General features: G+C 37.9%; 1 protein-coding gene across 4 annotated transcripts in view; it reads left to right on the top strand.

The window, feature by feature from the left end:
- Window positions 1–26,537, top strand: part of ANO10 (anoctamin 10) — a 119,446-nt gene that overhangs the window by 84,559 nt on the left and 8,350 nt on the right. For 2 of the 4 annotated variants that reach the window (XM_083825895.1, XM_083825896.1), the window contains one exon: window positions 19,903–19,979. The exons of 1 other annotated variant lie outside the window; for it this stretch is intronic. In XM_083825895.1, coding sequence (XP_083682021.1) covers window positions 19,903–19,979 — 77 coding nt within the window. Of the gene's footprint in view, window positions 1–8,600; window positions 8,788–19,902; window positions 19,980–26,537 lie in introns of those variants that run through there. One more of the 4 variants, XM_083825898.1, reaches the window with a different exon arrangement.

Below are 26,537 nucleotides of genomic sequence, written 5' to 3'. Positions count from 1 at the left end.
AAAGTGTTAGCAAAACCAAAATAAATGATGATCCTTCAAAAAAAAAAAAAGCCCATAATTTGAGAGAGAAGGCTTTGTGTCCCCATTTGTGACTTTCCAACTGACAGTGAGATGACACTGTGTCTGCCTGGTTTATAGATGAATTAAACGTTTGAATATGTGACCATTGACAGTCAACTGTATCAGTACAAACTTTTAAATAAATATAATCTGATGGTAACTGATACCTTTGCACTCTCTCAAAGGCAAAAGAAGCAAACAGTACCCCTACTGGGATGCTGGTGTAATTTCCTTTTCCAGCAATCCGTCTGTTCTCTGTGACTGTTTCCAGGGTGAAACTATCCATTCAGTTATGTTTCTGTAACAGCTAAGTCACCCTGGAAAGGTAACTGGTTTTAGTTTTCTCAAGTCCTGATCTGGAGCCTGGTGCTGGAATGAACATCAGTTAGTTTAGTCCTCGCTTTTTGCCTGACATCCCGGATCATTGACAAGGAGTGATCTCAACAAAGAAACCTGGAGTAAGGGGATAGGATAAAACTAGGTTAAAGTTGTTCCTACCAGTACAATGCTGCAGTTACATCAGGCTTTCAGAGTTTCAGAACCCGTGGGGGATCCCAATTATATATGAACTGGTTTGAATACAAGGGGAGAGACTGTTTCACTTCCCATACAAATGAGAGTGAAACACATGGCCAGAGTCGATTTCAGGAACTCTGTTTACCAGCTTTCAAAAGGACATTTGTGTGGCTGCAGTTGCAGACTTTTGAATAATGGCTGCACCTATTGCTAAGAAGGTGAAGTAATAGAGCAAGAGACAAAACGAAATCTCATCTTGTCAAAATCACTTCAAAAGAAAAGAATCCCAAAAGATTATACTTACCGTGATTTGGTACTGAAATTCTCTTTATGATACTTAAAAGAATTTGAGGTGATTTTTAAACAAACAAAGGAGTATTGGTTGCAAAAACTGCTTCACACCCCCAGTAAAAAGAAAATCAACTCTTTATTTTTTTTAAGGTGGCTTCACTGTCATCCTGTCTACAGGGAAAACTCTTTCTGAGACCCCCTGGAGATCAAAAAGCAGTACACAGAATTCCTGAAAGAGACAAAAAAAAGAAGGGGGGGTGTGTTGATGTCCATGTGTTGCTAGTGATGACACTTGCTCCCTGACAGAGTGTTTGCACAGACTGATCACGGCAATTCTAAGAACAAGTTTCAAACATGATACATGTTGCCTATCCAGCCTCTGGGTTTTTATTCATTTTGAATGTAGGAAGTCTCAATGCCTGCTCATGGTGCCTTGAATACTCATACTTCCTGTTGCATGAAGAATAGCACTCTGTTCTGTATCTACCACATCACTGGGGTGGCTTACAGGCATGCCAAATAGGCAAGTCTTTGCTATATATTTTATGGTAATTTTTTTTTTCTGAAATGATATGCAATTTCTTGTCTGAATAGCATAGGAGTAACATTGTGTTTTATATGCATAAATTTTGTTTAAATTGCACAATTTCCATAAATAATACACTGTACATAAGACTTAGTAGCACATTTTTTTTATGTTAGAGTAGTTCTTATACAGATATTTTTCAAACTTTCACCATGGAGTACTTTATAAAGGTGGTATCATGGACCATTGCTTCTCTCACTTTCTAATATCTAATTCTGTTTTTTCCCTCAGCACTTAAAGAGTTGATGTAGTTGAAAATACATTGGGAGGGGTGACTTTCAGATGACAAGATAAAGATTAGTACTTGTTCACACAGTTCATTCTGTATTTTTGCCATTTTGCAGTCTGTGTTGCTGGCCTAAGCATGCAAGTTAAAGAGATGCTGTATTTAAATGGTAGACTACAGCTTTTTTTTATAATCACACATATATATGCATATACACACACACACAAGTAAACAAGAAGGAAACAGTGTCAAGTACTTAGATACAGAACATTTTCTCTTAATTCACAAGAGGTGTCAACATCCCTCAGTACAGTCAAGGACTGTGTTGCATAGTAGGGAGGAGACCTGTTCCGGAGACGTTTAAGTCTGTCCCCTCCTGAATTTAGACCCAGCACTCTTTCCTGATAGTTTCTGCTGCAACTATGGTTTGAGATTCAATCTGGTAAGGAGGGTGTTTTTTGTGAAGAACAGGCTGCTGACCGTCCTGGGCTGGACCCGGTCTTGTATGGCCTGAATGCCTGACACATACACAGTGATAGTTTGCGCAGTTAGCTCTGCAGCTACTGCTCTGCACTGGTGATGTCCATCAGGATGACATTTTTTTTTCCTTCTGTGAACCCTTTCAGTGTTAGCAATGAATTATCGTAAAACATTAACTTTCCTCTGCCTCATCCTTTCATCCAGTTGAGGATGGGTGGAACTGTTGCTCTTCCTTCTCCAATGCTAGACAGAAAAAGACCGCATTGCAGGAGCTTTCAGGTTTTGCAAGCCTCTGGCTCTTGAAGTGTCTTACTGGAGACACCCACCTGGCAGGCAGTGCAGGTAACTGACTCTTAGTCGAATTACAGTCTCCTAGGAGCCACTCAGGTCCCACAGCTGAATAACATACTGCATTTGGGTTTTGGCTTGGGGTTCAACGTTTTTGATAAAATATACTGCGGCCCAATGGCTGTAATTAGAAATTGCCTGCCTGATACTGATATCCTGATACTGAGCCTATCAGGAACAGCTGTATTAGGGGGAAAAGAAACATTTATCAAATATGGCATGCAATATCTACCAGCGGCCACAAAAAAATGTCTAGGAAAGAGCAGGAAAACACGGCAAGTGGGTGTTGTGCATCCTCCTAAAATTCTCCTACTTCCTAGTGATTTTTTTCAGCTCTGATTTCTAAGCCAGGTGCAATTTCTTTGTATTCTTTAGTGGTCTTCTATTCCTTGATGTTCTTTCTCTGTTTGAACCATTTTTAGCTTTAGGATCCACAATGTCCTTTTGTCAAGAAGAGCTACAATTCATTATTCTTGGTATGAAGGACATGGGTTGATTTTTTTTTAAATTATTTTTTAATTTTTTTTTCCCAGTCAACGTATTTTAATCAGGTTTGGTAGAAAAAATCTTTAGCTTTTATATATGAGAGGAGGTGTTTGACTGAATTATGATTGAGATCCTTTTGGCTTCTGGAATCTGTGAATTCGAGTTTCCATAATTTTATTTTATGAGCTTTGTGGAAAATATGACTGCCTGATTTACTTTTAACTTGTTAATGATACTTGCAAATTTACTTTAAGACAATGAGTATACTCAAAACTTGTGCTTCAAGGTTTTAGATAATTCCTTTTTTTTTTTCCTATGCATAAATGGCCAAATAATGTGAAGTGGCTCAAATCTTTCTTGGAAGCAAGGTTACCTTTCTAATAACAGTGCGGGAGCCAGACAGATGACTAGATTTGGGAAAATAAAAATTGGCAATGTTCTTTTAGCTTTCGATCTTCTGCTATGGCATGCTGCATGAATCACTATTCCTACTGTTTCTTTCCACCACAGGGCTGTTGCCCTGAGTGTACTTTGGTCTCTCTTTTTCTTTTCTGGTGGAGCATTGTTTAATCTGCCAAAAAAATGAGAAGTCTGAGAACTTTCATTTTGATAGTTATCGTTAGATGACATATGCAGGAGTTGATGGTGATTGATCTCATGGCCTGTTTTGTCTTTGAAGTATGCAGATGCATTGTAACACTGCATAACAAATAAAAAACAAACAAACAAAAAACACAACCTAAAGTTAGGTTTATCACATGGGACTGAAGCACTTAGACCACCTTCCAAACTCTGGTGACTTTATAGTGGAAGGAAGTATTGTATTGATGATGAATAGGTTTATGTTACTTAATACATTTAGGTATTTTCACCTGTTGCTCATATAAAAATGTATTTTACATCTAAAATATAAATTGATTTATAAATATAAATTTAAAATAATTATTCCATTATTGGCTATATTGTCTTTTTTAGGCAGTTATGTGTAGAAGAGTCAGGTCTTTGTTTTATGACCAATGCACTCAAATCCTGAGTGGTTGAATCTTTCTTCAGTTTGTGATTCCTTGGGTTTCAAGGGGACATCTTCATTATGGAGTTGTGGCAGCACTTCTGTAATCTATAGCTGAATTTCTGCAGCCCATGCTTTCTGCATAGGAATTGTTACATCTTTCCTTGGTAACTACTGCATGCCTTTATTTTCTTAAAGGCATCTTTATAGTCACAATAGGCAATTTTTGAAAAGTTCAGCTAATTACAAGCAGCCACTTTTCCCTGGAGTAGATGCATTTAAAAGTTACCATCTGTTTACTCATGTATTGTGTGCATCATGTTTTCCAGAAAACATTAATCGTAGTGGGTAGCTCTGAGGGCAGAACTGTTGCACTAAGATAAACATTTGAGAGTCTGTTTTAATGCCCAAAGCCTCTTAGTTTTTTTTAGGCCAAATTATTTTATGTCCTCTGTCCAGTGTTTCTAGGCATGCTACAGTTAAATGCTACTTTCTAAATTCAAATTCTGTGTTGTGGTTTTGTTGACGATTTTAAAGAGTGGTAATCTCACAATTAAGGCCCCAACTTAAATGGCAAGATTAAGATAGTGCTTCTACTTGCTTACAGCTGACACTTAAGGAAAATGCTAGTTGTATTATACTTACAAATACAATATTACTCAATACTTTTTGTAATATGTCAGTGTAAATATAATAATACTGGTGCAAAAGGAGGACGTTTTGTTACGTCAGTGTGCTAGGAGTGTGCTTTTGCTAACCAGAAAGTGTGATTTCAAGTAATTCACATTTTGAGTTTTTTTAAAATAAATATTTTTACAAATTATGTTTTCTGCAAGCTGTAAATAATTATAAGCAAACACAATGAAAAAAAGTAAGCATTGTGTACTGTACAATTACTCTAGAAAAGACAAATGGAACTTTCTTAAGAGCAAAGTGTCTCGTTTTTTGCATTGATACCAGTCAGGAAACATAACTTGTGGTTTTCTAATGTTGGCTTTATTTGGAGGGGATATACATGAAAATGTCTGAACAGCAGAGGACTCATCTGTTTCAGCTGTTAGTCGGTGCAATGCCATTAGTGTATGTAATCAAGGGAGGTCAGGGGTTGTTGGTAGTTTTTTTTCTTCTGAATATCTCCTTAAAAGCCAGGTAATGAGAGCTGGAAATGAAGAGCTGTCGGCTCGTCAAATATCCCGGAGATCACTTGGCTGTCACAGTATATGGAAGTTACGTAAGGTGTATAAGCACATTACATAAGGGCTCCCTGGTGCTCGGGGTCACTGGCTGTTCTTCCAGAACGAGCCACCGCTCGCCTGAAGCCAGCAGAGAAACGGAGAGCACACTTCAGAAATGTGCATCGAAATTATTTCTACGCTAGTAGCAGCAGTTTTGCAGGAGATGTACATACGACTACATTCAGCAGAAATAGAATGACGTGGAAGAACAAAATCAGATAAGAAATTAATTGAATTTTCCTTTGACTAAGTGAATATCAGTTTAAAAGAGCAGCTTAGATACCTTGTATTGCAGAGGTATATACATTTAAATATATTTTTCAATATATATATTCAATACTGTTTGAAATGGTGGGGAGGTTTTAGGCCCAGCTAGAGGGACCCATTCATTATTCACATACAGACCAGTTAAGCATTTCTTTGCTTTTAATTTGGAAAAGAGAATTGTAGCTCAGCTTTTGTTAGCTTTTTTGATATTGCTAGTAAAATCTTCTGAAGATTTAACTGGACTTCTCTTGCAAAGAGAAGTATAGATATTTCTCTAGGGGGAAAAAAATTAAGGTGGAGAAAATCTGTGGAGGCCTTTTTAATTCATCATGGTTTAAGAGCAAGATCAAAAGGTGTTTAATAATGAACCTTTTTCCACTCGGAGTAGCACATTTTAATGGTAGCAGTAAGAGCATGACTCTCATTCTTTGGTCAGATAGCAGTAGCACCTTCTTCACAATGTGCCAGATTTAATTTATATTAGAAGTTAAATGGTTGAAATCACTGTATCCAGTAACTCTAACAAGTAACAGATGATAGCTCTACAAGGTGTTCTCTTCTCCTTGAGTTATTGGAAAGGTCTGATTCAGATGTGCAAGGAGTGCTCTCTTTCATCTCTTGGCGTCTTCTCAAAATGTCTTTCAGAAGTGGGGGAGATTCAGTTCACAACCTTCTTGTCCACGAAACAAAGAACAAAATTTTATGGAGCCTGACTTGCTAAGTGAAATGTAGGAAATTCTGCCCGTTGGCAGTCTCCTGTTAACCACTAACTTCCTGTGAAAAGCGCTTTCTGCTGGGTCAGCCTGTTGGCTCGTCCTGCAGCAAGCACAGCTTTCCATTACCTCTGTGACGGAACATTTGGCCGTAGGAAAGCAGCCCATTTTCCTGCATTAGTGCCACGAAACTTACAGGTTGTCGCCTTACTGTTGCTAGGATCTCATTTACCAGTTTGTGACTCCTTCTTGCTTTGTTAGTGTGGTGCAAACTGAGTGTTTTCCTCGAGGAAAATACACAAATCTGTTCTGACTTCCCATGTCTAGGAAGATTGCCCCGTGAAACCAGCCTGCAGCCCCTGTTCTGCCTAAATATAACATTTCATGCACACCTCCAGTGCACGTGATAACTGATGGGTAGTCACTGAGAGAGGGGCCTCTATGGACAGTTAATTAAAGAAGAGTAATTATTTACCTGTTGTAGTAAGTAATGGGTTGTTTTTCAAGGTGTGTAGTCTACGTTCATCTTACAACGCACCCGAATTCTTTGCATCTTCAGAGTTGTGGGTCTTGCTGGCTCCTTATTGATACAGAAAGGGGGAGCTGGTTGTTCCTTCTCCAGCTGGGACTTAAGGACAGCCATATCACATTATGGGTGTCAAGTGTATCGACAGCAAAATCCATGCAATATAAGTTAAAGAACCAGTTGAAGGAAAATATTGTGTCCTTGGTATTCAGTTTGTAGGTAAACAAGGGCCAAACGATTTAAGTCCATCTTCTAGTTCTGTCCAATCTGCAGCCAGACTTACCTTTATCTGACAAAAAGAGTCCCTGACTATAAATAAATGTAGTTTTTGGAGATTGTTTGGTTTAAAAATGGTCTCCTCCCCTTCCTAATCTGTCAACTTTTGTACCAATTTTTCTTCTTATTTTGTGCAGCGTGCTTTATTCTGAAAGGGTGTTTGTCTTTGTTCATTTTGTGTGTAGACTCTATTGATGTTTTCAGTTTTGCATTTCTTTGTTTTACTTAATGTTTATGACCTCCATGGGAAAGACATTGTTAGGCTATAGCACAGTGAGTTTCATGACCCCGATATAATAAATGTACTCTTTGCCTTGTTGCAGTTCACCCTGAGCTCTAATCGGTTGTTAGGAATTTTTAAAGTCCCTATAGAGCGAGTGTTTTGAAAACATCCATTTATTTGCCACTATGAGTGGTCCACAGCTCTACACACAGCGACAACGGAATTAATCCAGGGAAAGAAACGGTCTGAAAAAAGTCATTTAAGTACCCATGCTAGCCTTGCTCCATCCACTAGGCAGTTTGTTTATATTGATTTTATTAGGACACAAACAAAGAACTGTGGAATAAAAGAACCTATTCTGAATTGTACTGTTCACTCATCAAAATATTCAGTATTTCAATAAAATGTTCGGGCCTCTCAACTAGATTAAATTGTATTTACTTTACACTCATTATACACACATTTTGGTTGTAGCTCTCAAAATACTCTGTTCTCAAGGCCTTCATTTCAATGAGAACAGAATGTTCTGATGTGGAAAGAAAGCCTCGTGAAAACAAAATTGAATGTTCAAACCTGAAATTCAAAGTGGAGGGAGGTGGAGGAGTGACAGGAAAGGTAGCTGCATATGGCATGCTTCTAAGACATGCCTTCATTTGATTTTTAATTTTGCATTGATACCAAAATCAAGCAGTTTCAGTGTCTTCCCAGTAGAAAAATTAATGAGCAATTCCTGCCATCATCTGCTGAAGTGTTAACTGAATTCTCTTGTTTCTGTTTGAAGTGCATCTTTATTTTTCTCATGTGCTGACTCCTCTGTATGTATGCGTGTCCTTGTCCACCTGCGTGTGCATATGGCTGTGTACATAACCTTATGCCCGTTATTATTGTTTTTTTTGTAATACTGACTTAACCTGTCAGTAACCATTTCGATAGTAATTGTGATACTGAATCATTCTGCAGCTGTTTTATTCAATTATTATTTATAATTTCAGGCTTTCTTTAATATTTGTGGGTTGGTTTTTGTTTTGCTCCCCCCTTTGAGTATATATGCAGCCTATGGGCTTGGTACTGCAAAAGCTGATGTGGAAACACAGCTTTATCTGTACGGGCTGTTCCACTGCTTGTAAAATAACCTTCAGTTTCATGTGGCTCTGAGATACAAGTTCTGCAGTTTGATTAGAAAGGCTAGGTTGGTCATGAGAAATTTTTTTTGTTATATTTGGATAGATTAAGCCCTGGAATATTGTTGTAGAGTCTGGTTTAATTTCAGTGGCTGAGAGTAGAGAATGCAGTTGTAAGAGGGACAAGCCAGTGTTTTGTGTTTTCTTTCTTTTTTCTTTTTTTAATTTTTTTTACAGCTGAATGGAAACCACAGTCTCTGAAGCCTGGATGGATGATGAATGCTATGTGGTTGTGCCTTGTCACTATTAAAAGGGAAAAGAAAAATAACTTGAACATTGTGAATCTGTAAACTGTGTGAAGCAGTCCAATCTTATTTTCCAAAGATGGCTCAAAAATAATAAAAGCATCATTGCACAAATGCAATGAGCTTGATACTTGTATTGCTTTGAGAAGATGCATGCTACTGGATAAAAAAAATTCTTGCACTTTTGTAGGGTAAAGTTGTTAGCTGCTTTGGCTGTTGGACAAAGAACAGCTTTTCTGTACCATCTAAGGACAATCCCGATGCCTGCTGTATCCATGTGTACAGATATTTACCATACACCCTAAATTGTTGAGGTCAGCGGATCGGTATACGATTCAGGAGCCTCTTGCTTGTGAAGAAGAAAATTTATTTTAACAGTGTAAAACCGTTATAACTACTTGGAAATATTTGCATAGCACTAGCATTTTGATACGGTAGCTAATATAATTAAAAGTAAACAGAAGTACAGTCTCTAGTGAAAGCAAAAATCCTCAGTGCTGTATCTGCACAGAATATCATATAGGCATACTGGGAGAATTTGCTTTAGGTATGCTAGGCTCCTGCTACTTGAAGAAGATAAGTAGAAAAAGTTTCCTCTGAAAGAAAATTCAGAACAGGAACCTAACTTTGAGTTACAAGCCATCTGTGCCGGAACCTACCTCCTCTCTGTTAACTGTACACGGAGAATCTGGAGACAAGTCTCCCTGAGGGTAAAGTATGAGTATCTTCACAGAGAGACATTGGCTAAGAGCTTGGTCCATAATATAAATCCTGCTTGAAAATGAGAGCTTTTATATTTTGAGCAAATAAAGGACAAAATGAGATCTGTCAAAATTTAATTAAGGTTGAATAATGGGGCGTATTAACACAAGGCTGAATTTGAGCTTCAGAAAATGTGAGTATCATCCCTATCAAAGATCCTGCTTTATAGCGTCTGCTTGTGTCTTTCATTAAGTCGTATTTAAACAATGTGGCCTGACTGAAATAACTGAATGGAATGTCTCTTCAGGCGGTACTCCTCGTTTTTTTTTGCATGCACTTTATCTAAACAAACACACACACACAAACTGTGTGCATTAAAATAGAGCATAGCTGGTGGTTTTTTTCCTCATCCTGTTTGTTTTATTTAGAAATATCTTGGTTCAGTTTACAGAATGCTAGGACCAGCATTATTTGTATCCACGTATTTGTTTGTTTATGCCTAAGATCTTTCCATTTTCACTTTTGGGTTTGCTTCTTCTGTTATCATAAACACCTTCTTACACAGAAAGGAAGTAAGGAATTGAATTTCCTGCAGAGGAGCACGCGAGAATGATGGAGTTTGAGAAAGAGCAGTGGGAAAAAAATAGAGGTACACTCTTGTCGGAAGAATGAAACTGGCAAAATAGAGAACAGCTATTACAAGCAAACTCCTTCAGCTCTAATCTTAAGAACTTTTGTACCCGTGGCAGGTAGAAAATTAGCAATTGGAATTTTGTCTTCAAATTGACTGAATCCCCTTAAATGAACAGGGTAGAGAGCAGGCTTTGTTTCCAAGGCAACAATCAGCTGTCATCCTAAGGACAAGAAAGGTGCTTAAGTGACAAGGTTGGCTTCGGAGAACATCTTACTAAATGTAGATTTTGCTGTCATTCACAATACCTGGTGCAATAGAACTTTCCTGATGTGCTGTGTAACTCTCAATACATCTTCGCTTGGTCACGAGAAGAACTCACTCCTACAAAGTACGTACCCTACCCAACACTATATTCTAAATATGTTGCAGTTCGCGCTGTGTGTCTAATTTCTCACTGTGACTACTATAGAAGACAAGTAGTGATATCTATAGCTAGGATTATCTAACACTTATTACATTAAAGTACAATATTAGAGCAAAAATTAGGCTCTGGAGGGTGTGGAGAAAAAATAACAGGTATTTCAACACATCTGATCACCGTTAGTTCTAATGAATAGCTCTCAGTCCCCCCGGAAGATATGATCATGATGACTCACTAATGCCTGATCATGGTTTTATGCAATGTCCTTTATACATCAGAAGTGATTTTTTTTTTTTCCCATGTACTTTACAGATGTTCATGGAGAGCTATTCATGCCTGTGTGACGACATGAAAGAACAATGATTTCTCAGGGAAAAGCAAGCTAGCAAAGATAGCATTTCCTTGGTAAAGGGGTGAGAAGAGTTAGCTTCTCCATGCCATAGTGGAGCAAGTGGATGAGGAGGACTTGATTACAAAAATTCTGGAAGTCAGAAGAAGTTAGTTTCATGCAAAGGAATAGTAAGTCAGTCAAAATCAAAGAGACAAACTAGAAATATTTTAACAATGACATTTGTGTTTTTTCCCTTCCCTTCGCTTTGTAAGAGAAGGAGGGATGAATGCAGGCATAAAGATTCAGGGAGAAAAGATTCAACTGATGGGGGGACAAAGCAATTTGTCATTGGGACAGGTTGCAAGTTTGTGAACGATTCTTTGCTCTTTATTTAGGCGTTTTATTTCATGAATGTGCACATTAAAATTCTTAACACATTTTGGAGGTTGTCTAGCTTGTTTATAAAGTGAATGGTAGATTTGGAAAATAATGATCTTGCGGCAGTTGAATTGGGAAGAAATGGTTTACTAAATAATGTAAGCACTTTTGCAAATCCTTTGAGACATATTTTTCAAATTACAGTTTCTAATTCCATGGAAATATTAACTTGAAATTGTAACCTATTTAATTCTCTTTATACAGAAAAGATTGTTTTGTTTGGGAGGTTTATTAATCATCAGATATACATCTCTGAGAGCTATCATTGTAATAATTTTGAAAGCCTCAATTGTTTTCTAAAATACAGGTATTAAAACCTGTGTAGCGTTCCCATTGAGCCTAAAGAAATGCACAAATCTGTTTCACTTCATTACTTCATTACTTTTTACAAGTTGAGAAGAACAAAAGTCTTCAGCTGCAATGAGCCTAACTCCATTGGATTCAAGAGCCTTGTCCTCCCAGGAGATCTAACCCACAGTTGTTTAGTTGTTTTTTTTTTGGTTTTTTTTTCCTGTGATGCTTTGAAAGACCTTCTAACACTTAAACAGTCTTAATTATCAAAACCAAAATGGGGACTGAAGGCTTGTAATGGGATATAGTCATTTTAAAGTGAGACTCAAGTGAGAAATAGTAAACTGAAGGGAACTTGCCAAACCACAGTTCTGCCCCTTGTGTCCTGGATCCTTATTTAGGGTTGCAGTGTGATTTTATTTTTATTCCTACCTCCATCTGTGATAAGTTAGCTGATAGTGAATGAAGCTGCTTTACCTAAATTTGTTTTTATTTTTGCTGTTTCATGGCTAAGCAAATCCTTCCTGCTTAGAGCCTGACTGTTGCTCCTTGATTTACATGCTGTTTGCTATTCACGATACACAGTTCCTTCTAGAGTACAGTCTACACTTAAGCAGTGTAAATTAAGAATCACCTCATTTGCAAATAAATGGTAGTTCTACATAACTTGGATCTTCAGAATTGTAATTGTACTCACTAATTTTTGTTTCTATGTTGACGCCCTAACATATTCTGAGTTCTGAAGATAGGGATTTTGCAGAAATAATATACGATAATGAAATCAAAAACCCAAACTAATTTTCAGAAGTGGTCTAGCAGATTAAGTGTCTGACTTCCACTGTATGTCACTAAAAATTATGTGTGGCCTTTGGAAATTCTTGAAGAGTTCACCTTTCATTTCAAGGCTGCTTTAAAAATTGTATATACTAATTTTATTTTAGTTTCCCCTGGTTTTTAGACTTTTTAATTTGTAAATTTAATATTTTATTCATTGTGTGAAATCTTAAATGTTTCTGAATAGTAGTTTGCAATACTTACTAAATAATATACCATCTCTTTATAAGAATTTACTAGAGACTAGGAGAAGAGGCCTTCTGTATTCAGCCAGGAGCCTCTTACTGTTGCATCGAGTAATCTAGTGGCCAAATACAAAACAAAATCAATTATATTTATTATCTTTAATCTTGAAGGTCAGACTGGTTAACACTAATTTTCAGGTGTATCTCTTCTGTGGCAGTCAATGCAATCTGGGTATTACTCATATCTGCAAAGAACTGGCAAGGTATTAATATAGTAAGTGAAGTACTATGTCTTCAATGTTGCTAGAACAACAACCGTGGAGAAGAACTTATTATAGTGGTCTCAGAAGAGACAATGCATGCTTTTGCATTCCTAAAACTAGCTGACTAGATCTTTTATGCTGAAATAGTTTGTACACTACAAATCTTCTTTTATTACACATTTCTTCCATTTTGTAAGTCATACAGTGTGATTGTTTGTAGTATAAGGAAATCAGTAAACAAAATACTAAATTACTTTAGTCCTGGGAGGCTAAATTCCATAGTAATTTAGATCGTGATGAAGCAGCTAGATGTTTAATATTCTCTTCTGAAACGTTCTCTAAAAGCTACTTGTCCTCAGTGAGCTGTCTGGTGCTCATCGGGTGCTGCATTTGCTGAAAAAAATGAATGATTTGAATAGGAAGATGCAAAATTATTTACTGAGGTTTGCCATCACTTGAATTTACTATGTATGTGAAACATGAAATGCATAAAAAAAGACAATGCTTACTTATGTGGCAGTCTTTCTGCTGTCTATGTATATACTATACTGTAAATTATTTTTTGTAGCTTTTTATGCTTTTACATGTTTTCAGAAATTTCAAAGTTGTATAGTAAAAAGGTTTACAATAGCTTCTAAATATAAATAAGCTTAAAAATAAATCCTGCAAAACCGCAGCGATCCATTTAATAAAATACTCATTTTTGTAAATGCACCGAAAAGAGTGGGTGAAAATAGTGTGACACATCATGTGGGCTTAATCTATTTCGTATAAATTTGCTGTGAAAGCTCTAGTTCAATATAGATAATGTGCAATCTGTTCTAAACATCCAGTTGTACAATAAGGGTAATTTGTGGGAGACAGTTATGGATCTCAAGAGCCCTTTCATCATTCGGAGTATTGAATTAATCTCCTCCTAAATGCTCATTCAGGAGGTGCCAGAAGACTGCTCTGTTTGGTTGCCATGGCAGATATTATTCTCCTGGCTCCTTGGAGAGCTAAATTTCTATAAACTGTGAGTGTTCTCAAGTTTATCAAAGCAGTGAGCTGTAGTTACTCTGATTTCTGTTGTTGCTGTTGACAGTTTCCTTCTGTCGTGTGCTTGCTTTAATTTTTTTAATGTTCTAAACTTATTTTTTACCTTGCTTGCTCTCAGATAGAGCAATAACTTTTGTTTAGAGACAAAAAGGGAGAAAAATTATTTTGCATATAGCCTTACAGTCAAATAAATCAGATAAATCTAGAAAGAAATCTGAAAATTCAATACCTATGTGCTAAGAGACTAGTGAAAATAACAGAGCTCTCCGACAAACGCAGGTTATAACCAGGGAAGGGAATGAAAGTATTTTTCTCAAGTGTGCATGGGGGCAGATACTGTGAAGGAGATTGGCCCGATTTCTTATACAGTAAACTTCAGTTTCATGTACTCGTGTTACCACAGTCTGCTTTAGCAGAGCTAATGAAGCCCAATTTCCTCAGGATTTATGTTCTGTCTTTCATGAGCCTATGTACAGCTGTGCATACAGCTTGATTAAACACCTGGCAGTCCCTTACTGCGTAGCAGAAGTTGTGTTACGATTGTGTTCTCAATGACAGGGTGCTGATTTGGATTTCCCTTCCTACCAAGTAACTAATTTTCAAAAATGAGAAGGTATTTAATATCCTTCAGGCTTCTGCAAATTGATAACTTTTGTTGCAATTGGCTGCTAGCTGGAAAGTTACTTCATGGTCTCGCCACGGCCCCTGCCCTTTAAACATCTGATCCAGGTAACTTTGGGGAGACATACTGTCACTGTGAAAGCTGCATATTTTAGGAGACAGTTGGCCATGACTGAAATTCAGAGTCTATCTTGAGCTTTAAAGAAGAATTACTTAATGTTTGTTCTGTAGTAATGCATCCTGTCAAATTCAAAGCGCATCGTTTTGTGTGGTGGTGTTTGCTTGTCCAGATGGATGCACAAGTGCTTGGAGTGCTTGGGCTCAAGATTTTTTTTTTTCTTTTGGATGTTTTGGTTACTCAAGGTAATTATACTCAATATAAGCCTATCACAAAGGCGACTAACTGGATAACAAGTGATCACAATTTGCAAAGAGCTACATGTCCGTACTTACACAGGTAGACACATCAGTGTTCATTACAGTGTCACCTTCAGAAAATTCTGTAGTCCTGACATCTGAAAAGTAACCCTAGTGTTTGCTGCTGTGTTACCACACTCTTCCACTTAAGAAACACCCAGAAGCAAAGCTGTTTGTGGCAGTCCTGCTGAAAGACTCAAATCTAACTCCTAATCCACTGTGAATATGTGGGAGGAGACTGCTTTGAGTCAGTGGCAATGTGAACGATCATATGGATGGGCATCGAAGGGAGAAAACCATTAATTATTGGAGTGTCAGAAATGTTTTGTCAGAATGCAGATTTACCATCTACCTTCTTCGAAGTCTGTTTTAGTCTAGCATGAGGGGAGAGGGCATCGTAAACTCTAAGGGGGCTAGATGAGCTAAAAAGTATTTGTGCTGTGTTTCTTGTTACGAAAATGCATCCTCAGTGCAAAACTGCATAGCTGGTATTAGCCCTCCTGGAAGGTGAGATTTGTTGTGTGCACAATGTTAAGAAAATATTAAGAACAAACCTGAGGGGAAGGCAAATATTTAGAAAATTGAGAAACTCAAGAGTAGGATGATGCATCATAATGTACTCGAAATGGATCTATAAAATACATTCATTACGGTTGCATTTCCTCTTTAAATCAGATTTGTTCCTGGAACAGGACTGGGGAAAATGCCATTCTGAACAGAACCTACACGTAGTTCAGACTGCCAGCAAATCTGTCGTAGGCCATCTCGCTGAAACAACAGCTGAACTATCAAGTGATGGAAGTGTGAAGTGATTAAACAAAGACAAGTGAATAAAAGAAGGTTAGAGTAGCACTAATATGAGTTTATTTCAGTGTGAAGCAAAAGAGGAAGTACGTTAACTGGAGCAAATGATGTGTGTGTTTATGAAGGATGTTTTTTAACCTGAATGTCTGTAACAGCCAACATACAAATAACCGCATGTCCTTTTTCTCATTGTCCTGTAGTGCATCATGAATGCAGTATTTCTGCTGTATTTCAAGTCTCATGCTTCTGTGGAAAAGCAGCAAGACTTGACACTTGGTAGTACGGGAGGCTTTGTGTTCAAAGGAAGATGGCTGGGGTCAAAGAGCATGTCAGTGTTTAATTAGTACACAGCATCCTTCTCAGTTAGCACGGAGAATATTTTAGATTCTTATTGCCTAGCGTGTAGTTAATTCGCTGTATGCTATGCTGCACAAGCAGCAGTAAATGTATTTTTCCAATCTGAAAGTGGCCATTTTTGATTATTCATACAGAGGAAAGGATGTTCTGTTTTAAACAGATTATAAAGCACTAAAACGTATTCTGAGGTGCTTTAGAAAGTAGATGTCAATGGAGTTCCCTTAACTTTCTCTTCCTGAAACATGTGTCAAACTGAAGTGTTTGATGTTTTATTTTTGTCAAATCAATGTAACATTCTGCTGGGAAGCTTTTTAAATCATGAGGTGTACTATAGTTTTCTACAGACAGGCATATATCTGCATCATTGCATGTAGTATCAGACTTGATGTTGTTCTGTTAAGGAAGGAGTATTATGTTGCTGTTCTGTGTTTACTTTGTTAAGTAAGGCTGAAGTCTTCAGCACTTAGAGAAAAATTTTGTGAAAAGCAAATTCATTTATGTAAACAGAAAGCGTCATACCATTGTATAAATAACTGTGTGCTTAAACAAAAGAGTATGTCTTTTTGTGTGTACCTCTCAGTGTTGTGTTTCTCTGCTGTGCAATTATATGAATTACAGGTAGCATAGCATGTCGTGATAGGTAGCTGATATGCAAAAGGGAGCAGTGCTCAGAGCAGGGCTTTTGGTGAGATATTGTCTGTTTGTTTCTGGGAGGCAGGCTGTCAGGAAGGTTCAGTGGTACTGTTAGTCTCTGCATACCAAAGCATGCCTTTTGAGATGCCAGCTCATATAAAATGGCTTAGAGAAGCCAGGAGGAAAATATCTGACAAAAGAAACACAGACTCTTTTTAAAGCTTTATTGTATTTTAAAGTTTCAGTAAAATACATTAAATGGAAAAGCAGGACTGGAAATGAATAGAATGTGTTATAAGTTCAGGCAATATGTGATCTTCTTTTATTTGTTTCTGTTGACAGCAAGCAAACCTGAGAAATTGTTTCAAAGCATTATGCTCCTCCGTAGTTTGCTAGGTCATTCAACCAATAATAGGTGTAATGTGCACTGTTCGTGGCTACATTTCCTATGAAATGGATTGGGAAAGAAAGATTTGCTTTCCTAACAAGAATTTGGAGAATCTAAAGTTTAGAGTTTAGTTGCCCTGTTTTTTATCTCAGTTATAGATGTGTTTATTTTATTTTATTTTTTGAGATTGCTTTAATTCTTGAGCCTCTGTTAGAACTGGATACCAAGTCTGTGAAATATTGTTTTAAATAAATGGAAAAAATATGGAAGCCCATTTCCCTGAAAGGATAAAAGGATAAGGTTTCTTTTTAGCATTGTCTTAAGCTGAATTTGTTTATATGTTTTGTTTTTTGTTTTTATTTTTTAAAGATAGAACACTCCTGGCCATATATAAATGAAAGGAGAGGTAAATTTGCTAAATAGATGAGCTTCTTGCAACTCCTTGTCCTTCCTGTTTTTTCTTATAGATGCCATCAAATAATCAGTCTGTCTCTTGAAAAAGGCTTGGTCTTAGCTGACATTTGATAACTAGCAGTGAGGTGAAATCTTAATGAAATAAAAGGTAGATGGGTTCGGGTTGGTGGAAGAAGTACTGTTGAGCAAACCTAGAATTTAGCTGATCTGCCAAGTTGAGAAATTGTGGGTAACTTATGCTCACATGCGGTAAAAAGACACCTTTCTTCTGCAAGTGGGGCACGCCCAGAGTTTCCCTTACTTGTTTTTATCTTGGTGATGTTGAAATTATCAGACCAAACCATTAATTAGTTCATACACGTTCTTCTCTGGGAGCAATGGTTCCTCTTGTTTCCAAGAGATGTGTAAGGAACTGTAGCAAACCTAGTTAAAACTTTGGAATAACTATTAATGGGAGCAGTTGCTTACTTTCTGTATCAATTAGTAAGTATTAGGCTTATCTCATCAATCAGGAGAATTTGCATATCTGGTTCCAAAACAAGATTATTTCTAAACCCACTGTGAAAGCTCCAGTTTATCTTACAGAAATCTCACACAAGACCATTCATAGGGATGTTCAATTCAGAGTTGGCTTTTCTTGTCTTTTCCATTTTTTCACTGATGAGCAGAAATCAAGAAGAGATTCACTCATTCAGTAACACAGGCCAAAGACTTCTTTTTAGTGGAACTCCTGCAGATTCCTTGAGAGAACATTTAGTTAAGGTGTTATTTGCATTGTTTTTCCAGCATTGTGCTTATTGCCATGTCACAGGAAGATCAGTGTAAAGTCAAGAAGCGAGTTCAGCAGACGGCAGTTTCAGTGGGATACTTTTCTTTGATCAGAAGTTGATGAGGTTGCATCAGTCCACAAGCTTGAGTGCCTGGGGTGCTTACCGAAGAAGTTTTAGCTTGTTCAGTTATATGGAACCACTGTTAAAAAATACCCTTTAACATGGAGTTAAAGATGCACAAGAAGAATGAGGAGCATGGAGCAGTTAGCATGGAACGTATGAAGGGAAGTTGTGATGTTAGCAGCATCCCTATTTCGCTTGTCTGTTAACTCACCGACTTCCAAAGGAAGAGTCTTGTCATCCGTTATAGGTAGTGTTAATTGTCCTTGTCTGGGCCAGGAGAAGGCCTGAGCTACTGCTGCTTTGCTGGGCCAAAGGTGGCTTCTGCATTCTTGAGAAGTAAAAGAGTACAAGCACATACTAGCAGAAAAAGAACAGAAAAACTGGAAACTGCACGTTTTGTTTCTTGCATGCCTTATACTTAAGTCTTGCAGCTGGAGAAGGAAAAGAAACAATCATCATACATAAATCTGGCAAGTTTTCTGTTGCTCTCTTACAGTTTTCTGTTAGGAAACTTGTACAGAATACCTGATTATTTTTTTTCAGTAATAAATAAAAGCTTATTTTTGTTCTTAGCAAGAAAAGAGAAATGTTATGTTTTGAGGTATTAAGTTAGAGACCCAGTGGGTATACTAGTACATTTAAAAAGGCAAAATTTGCAATAAAATTACCAGAGTAAAAGTTGTTATTGACTTGGGAAGACAATAATAGAACACCAACAGTCTGTTATTGATCTCTGTAGTTGTCTCCCTGTAAATAAGATTGAAAACACAAATTATGCTCCCCCAAAAAATTAAAAACCTGACCCAAATTAGATTTTAAATCATCATTTTCCAGCAAAATGTATCATATTTTTTTTTTCTATTTCTCTTATTCTCCCAAATCTAATCTCTCTTTTCTGACAGGCTGTGACACATAATATTCTAGTATCTTGTGACAAGGACAGTACAGACAGAGACTGAAATTGCTTACTCAATAATCTTAGGCTATTCCTTAAAAAGGGAACGCTAGTGCAGGTGTTGGAAATGGAAGTAAAAAGAAATCTGTTAAGTATACACAGAAATTACAGAGAGGTTTGTACTACTGAAAGGTAATTAGCCTGTAGTTGCAATGCAATTATATGAATGTGGCATTAATTTTTAGTGTAGCGTTTCAATAAGAACACAAAGTCCTGAGGTGAGATCAGAAGTAAATCGTTGTGTATGACTGTGCCGCTCCTTAAAAATTGTTCGTATTGCCCCACAGGTTGGCTGTCCTGACCAAAGTTACATCTGTTTAAAGAGACTTTGGTTCATTTTGTATTTATCAGGCCTGTGCCTAATTTATTTTTGTGTTAAGTCTTCAATTTTATTTGTCATTTTTTACTGGATGCCTCCCTTTTAATTTATCAATAATGAGTATGTCTCCCTTCAGCTCAAACCCCTACACTCAGTTTCTAATATTGAAAAGATTTGACAGTTCATTTTCTCCCATGCATTTCGTTTTATAAATTTCATTTTGCGCAGTCATGCCTGCCTGAGTAAGGAATTACATGAGTATTGAGACTCTTAACCACTTGTTTTTCTAACACAAGCCTGAGTGGACTGCCTGTGGAAGGGATGCTGTAGAAAGTTGTGCAAGAATTCAGACAAAGTCCTTGTTATTCACATTGTAAGTATCAATAAAACAATTCAAACAGTAAATGTCAATAAAACAGTGGCATGAGTTCAAATGATGTGCAAATAGTTGCAAAAAAAATTCAGGTTGTACAGTTACATGTGATATTATAGGTAGAAAAAATAGACTATTCTAGGAAGATTTGCAAATTAATTTTCCTTTAGTCTAGAAAAAAGATTGTTAGCAGGTTTGTTTCCAAATTTCCTTGAGTGTCAGAGCACTAAAAATAAGAGGCCATGTATTCCTCTGGGATAAGCTTAATTTTATAATTTCCCATTTCTCCGTTTCGTGTTGAGTGCTTGGGTTTTTTTTGTTTGTTTATTACTGGTAAGGAGAGGAGCAGAATGATCCATTCCATATATGATAAATTCCCTTTTTCTGACAGTTTTTCTCCTTGTTCAGCCTATTTGTATGTATTTTTTGAAACTATTAGTAGTATTTTTTTAAATTTTGTTTTGTCTAAATTAATATTGTTGAGAACATTGTATTTAATATCCCATTAATATTGTTGAGAACGCCCTTTTACATAGAAACATTTTACTGAAACTGCTCATAGGTGTGGACCTAGCATTGTTAAAGTCTTCTCTATTTGCTTCTATCTTTGCATGTATGCTTTCTCCTCATTTTCTTTTAGTATGTGTTGATGTGCACATATAGACAGTGTACAGGAAAACAGAGAATGAGATCTGTGTGTGCAGATGCTGTTGAGTTCCTTTTTGTAGATGCATTCTCGTTGTGGTATGTTGTAAACCACAGCCTGTAATTCCATTTCTTTTAATGGATATCCTCTTTTCTTTTGATATAGTCCCTTAAACCAGTAATAATTACTGTTATTTCCTATTACTAAGGAAAATTATGTGCTCTGTGGTATATGAGAGGTCTATGCAATGGATTCTTGAAGAAATCTTTCACTACAACTGTGCATTATTATTTTTTTTTGGAAAGGATGCAACTGACTGCCATACATTTTGCAATTCTGTTGATCCTATGTGGAATATGGAATTTTCACTCTGTACCAAAAAGGAAACATAAGCACATGAGCACTGACATATCATCAAGCTCAAAGTGCAGAAAATGGATTTCTCCAGCTTGTTAATATTTTGTAATTATTTGTCCTGTCTCAGCTTGCTTTTTTGATTTGCCCTGAAGGATCTGTGGAAATGTGTGCTCACCACCCATCTTACACTATCACATAAATTCACAGTGAATTAACTAAGTGACTCAGTGGATAATATTAACTCACTTCAGTGATGCAAAAATCATATGATGCCTTAAACGTTTATTTAGAGTCCTTTGACAGCACATACTGGAGTGTTTTCAAAATCTGATTTGTTTGACAGATGTAGCAACCTATTTTATATAGGTCGTCTTATAAAATTTATAAGATAGAGTACATATTCTCAGAAGTGGTAATGTTGTACAGTGTTTCTATAGCAATAGGACACACTTGTAATGTATTACAACTAATGCGTTGAAGACACATTTTAGATATTTGTGGCTGCATGCTAGAGAATATATTTGTTGTTGCGACAGGTCGAAATTGAGAAATAAGCATGTGATGGTACTGGTAACCCAGGATACCCATTAAAGCACTTTACAATGTATAAGAAACATTTCCAAGCAAAGCCTCGAGGTCAGATAGAATTAAATTAGTGTGGCAATTGAACATGAATCACAATAGTTAATCCCTCGGTGCATGCTGAAGCTGGCACCATTTGCTCTGATTTCTTCTGAAGCAAGAGCAGGTCGCTCTGGAACAGAGGCTGGACTCAAGCAGTACGTATCTGCCCAGCACATCTATTTTCTTGGCTTCGGTTTGCCTCGTGGCTTTATCCAGCCCCTCAGAGCAGCAAAGTGGGGCTGTGCTCATTTGTTCCTCCTCTCCTTCCCACTGCTCCTCAAAAGCAGGGTGGGAGCAAGAGGAGGGGGCAGTTCTGCCTGTGAGCTTGGCCCTTACCTGCCGTTGGATTTAGATGCAGACGTGAGTAATTCTCAGTTTAAAGAAGTAAAAATCAAAGGAAGAGGGTGCAATTAGGACAGCAGAAAACAGGACAGGGAATCAGCAAGGGATATAGCGCTATATCCCTTAAATCCCTATAATTCAGCATATCTACAGATCGTTGTTTATCTTCATGTTACAAAGCTGCTTAAATTCCCAAACTCTTCAACCTGGAAGTAGTAGCTATTATATATCTTTAAATTTCCATATCTCTTTATTGCAGAATCATTTAATAGATCTTTGCAAAGCAATTACTAACAGAAAGGCACAAATTTTGTCAGGGTCTCTAATAACAATACCGATAGCTCTGAAAAAGGGACTATGGAGAAAGAGTATCTAGGGCATTGCAGTACTGCATGTTGGCACGCTGAGGTAACTCACAAGGGAACGTTGTTGTTGTAGTGAAAACTGCAAGCTTTTCCAGCAGAGCACTACATCGCTTCTGAACAGAAAGGTAACCAACCTGTAGCAAACAGGCTTGCTTCCCACTGCTTTGGTGGGGAAAAAAAGGAAAAGGGTTTTGTCCACTCGTAACTTAGGAAGCGTGGAAAGTGAAATTCTGAAGTAAATGAGAACTCTATCTTTTGCTAGGTTGTTTAGAATTACTACAGGTTAGCAATGTAATTTTATAAATATTGTGATATCTGTAATTTAGGACCATGTCAACCGTTGTAACTTCTGTTATTTGAAAGAAATGCAGAGTTATAAAATACCAAATCAACATCTTTTACTTAATTTTCAAACTGTCTATAAGCTATTTCAGAGCTTATTCGGACTCTCATACATGCTTGCCAGGCAATCTAATGCAATTCTCTGAGAGTAATGGTTCATAACCAAATGGGCATCTTAAATGAAAATGGAAAGGTTGGCAAGCCATGTGTGTCCTGTGTGTATGTGTGTGTGTCTGCATACGGGTTGTGAGATGAAGGGTTTCTCTAGGCCAGGCCCCAAAGTGGCAATAAGCAGGTGCCTAGGGTAGAGTGAGGAGCAGGGCAAATGTTTTTATTTCCCTATAATATTTTCTAGTCCTCTGCCTGTGCTCAGCTCAAGAACTTCCTGAGCCAGGTCATGCCATAAACCTACCGTAACAAATTCAAGTAATTGACCTTATCTGGGTACATATATGGCCTTTATCTAGACAGATAGGTATTGACATAAATACATTTTTAAACATGAGTCAGTGCCTATAACTGATCAGTGCTTATGCTTAGCCTGGTGTTTAATTAATGGAAAACAAGTTGCCTCTTTTTCCTTGTTTCCAAGGGATGGGTTGATTGGCAGACAGGGCACTTGCCTGGTATCTTTGATGCAAAAATTAATTTTGTCAGTTGTGATATTCTGAAAGTACTGGCAGAGGGACCTTTGATACACTCTAAATTTGTGGAACTGATTTCCTCATAGTAATAAGAAAACTATTGTAATTAGCAATTGGTTTCCAGCTTAACATTGATGATTTTTTACTGGGCTGTGAATAGGTAATAGCAGAGATCCCGCAAGAAGAAAGCTTGTCTTTGAAGAGAAATACAAGAATGAAAATGCTGCTGGAAATGGTATGGGCAGGACAAGTAGCTAGGGCAAGGGAGCAAAATAAATTGGGTGACCTGGCAGATCCTTTCTCTTCCTGATCTTGGAAGAGATCCTATCCAGCTCTTAGGCAAAACTGAGAGTAGACCTTGACCAAATAATTTAAATACCGAATAGTTTCTTTAAACTCCCTTTTCATGCTGATATGGCAGATTAAACTGAGAGGCAAATTCCTTGTTTAAAAATAACACCTTAAAAAGAGTGATGGCTTTTGCTACATATTTGCCCAGCACTTAGTGTGCAAACTGTATTTCTGAACACATGGTTTATACTTCAAGTATATTTCAATGTTTTCTGTTTATACTGCTGACTTGTCCGATTTCTCTAATATCATCTGACATGGGTCTCAGCACAGCCATGTGTCCTTCATGCTACCTGCTTTTGTATCAAATTTGTCATAGAAACTTCCAAAAGTGGTGCTTGAAGTTGGGTTGGAGTCCAATCTAGATTACCTAATTAATTCCCCGTGTAGAGAAGCAACCTTTGTTGTTGTTACTGCTCTTTTTTGGAAACTGAGTAGAGCTCTATACTGATATGGAAATTTAGACGTTTGGAAATAAATGTGGGCCCAGGTGGCCACCCAGGCAGGCTGTGCTTGGGATAGGGACAGGCATGCTTCTGTGCTCTCTGGGCCAGCTGCTGCTCCAGGGGGTGCACAGGGCCCCAGTGCTTTGGTGTCTCCTTGTTGGGCTTTGTGTGTCTGGGTTGAAATGATTGCTAAATCTGTGGTCAGAAAGCAGTGGGGTTACAGAGTATTCTTTGCCATTTTCCTTAGTGTGGGGCATAATTCATTGCGAGAGACTTTCGAGGCTTTTCACACAACCTATTCCCTGCTGTAGCATGGATTATGGAGATGTATTCGTGCTCTTAATTTCTCCTGTGTTCTTTTTTGTGACATTAAATAGTTTAACTTTGTGTCTTTTGCCTCTGGTACAACAGAACTTGTTAAAGGCTGTTGGCAAACCTTGTGTGGGTTTTGGCTGCGTACCACTGGAATAGATGTTATGTGGAGTCCTCTGGGCCAAGCCCCTACTACGAGGTTTTATGCACTAGAGGGAGGCTTGTGTCTATAACCCAGCGGGTCCCTTCCAGTCTTTAGTCCCCAAAATGGAAGCACAGAGCTCACGTAGCTTTAGTCTGAAATGTATATTCTCTCAGCAAGCTGTGTAGTTCCAGCACCGTCTGCAAACGTGCTCGCTGGAGCAGAAGCAGGGCCTGCAGGGCACAGGCTGCCTTCACCTCTGCCGCCGGCCTTCTTGCAGATGCTGGGTTTGCCATGAGGCAGGGCCAGCACAAAACATGTAATGTACGAGGTAAATGAGGCTGTCCTGAGCAGGCTGTGGCTGCTGCAGCTAGTGAAAGGCTAACTGAGCTGTCTGCAACAGCATTTTGGTCTCAGGCGTGCCCACAGGTCGGGGCCTTGTGTGCAGAGGCCTCGGTGAACTCTGCTGCCAGCGGGTAAGTAGGTGCTCGGGGCATCCATCCAGCTTAGCAGGTAAGATGGTCAGATAGGGGGAATGGTTTGCTTTACCTATTTCCTTGAATGTAACTAGCAACTGCAAACTGGATACTAATGCTATCCAAAAGTCCTGAGAAACCCAATTTTATCGTAGCTCACTGCAATAATCCAAACGCTGTTGACGTGCTATTAGCCCCGTGACAAACCTCTCCCTTAAACTGTGGTGAAATCAGTTTGACACAGGTCACAAAATTAATGAAACGTATGACTGACGGGCATAGTTCTCCAGTGACCGTGCAGGCCATCCCTCTGCACTGAGATGCGATCAAGGTCATGTCAGTTTGGATATTTTTGCATCATTGCTTTCTCAGCTGGTCAATAGTTTCTGACTCCAAAATCTATTGACCGGCTGCTTATTGGGTGAGAGAGGTAACTGCATGGCCTAAAGAAGAGAGCACTTGCTGGGGTGTTGTCGTGCTGTGGGTGCGTTCAGAGCACGTGCTCTTCTTAGGCGTTTAGGCATAATGGTTAACATTGTATAGTTCTTTCACTTTGCAACTGCATAGTCAGAAATGGTAAAAGAAGTGAATTTTAAAAAGTATGAATTAAGATAAAAATAATTTAAGTCCTCTGAGGGTTGGAAGAATTCTTAAGATACACTTTTGAAGACACATTAGATAGTATCATAGTATTTTCTTCTACTACTATGTCTACATTTTTGTACTACCTACTGAACTGAAATAAGATTCAGCAAAGGGTGACTAATGCAATAAGAATATTGTAATGAGGATTAATTAATACTTTGCAATTTAAATCAGAGACAAATATGAAGTAGATCAGAAAAAAATCTTGGAAAAATCTACTACAAATGGGGTTGCTTTGTCTGCTATAGCTCACAGTGCTATTAATCATACACAGTACTCCAAAGCATGTGTTATGTGAATCTGCACATTTTCCCTGACTCTGCACTTACTAATTTTGCAAACTTGTTTCATTAACGCTAGCTTTTTGTACTTGATATTCTGTTGTGAAATAGGCATACATAAAAGGGAAGAAGAGAATTTTTTTTTGCTCTTTGCTGCTACCTGCTATTTGTCATAGCAGATTGCCACTCGAGATCTCTGGTGTGCAGGCATACTCCTCTGTCACAAATCCTGTGGGAACAGCATGAAAATCTCTCAGCCTGGCAGGGACCTCAGGAGGTCTCAAGGCAGGGTCATTGCCGAGTTCAGACCATGTACTAGGCCTTGTCCAGTTGATCAGTATCATTCATACATGGGGGCAGAGCTTGACACAGTATTCCAGATGCAGTTGAGAGAAGAGGAGAATGGTACTTGCAGTGGTCAGCAACTTTTCGGTCCTCAGAGAGGACTTAAAGGGTCCTTCTCATGAGAACCACAAAGTTCAGCATTTGTTTCTTTGTCTGATAATCTTCCGTTTAAAATTCTTCCACTTCCTTATCAAAAATCTGCATTTTGGCTGGTTAATGCTTATGCATTTTGTTGTTTTC

The sequence above is a fragment of the Anser anser genome, assembly GCF_964211835.1.
Source record: "Anser anser genome assembly, chromosome: 2".
Classification (NCBI taxonomy): domain Eukaryota; kingdom Metazoa; phylum Chordata; class Aves; order Anseriformes; family Anatidae; genus Anser; species Anser anser.
Note: the sequence above shows the minus strand (reverse complement) of the source record. Positions and strands in the feature narration are given on the sequence as shown.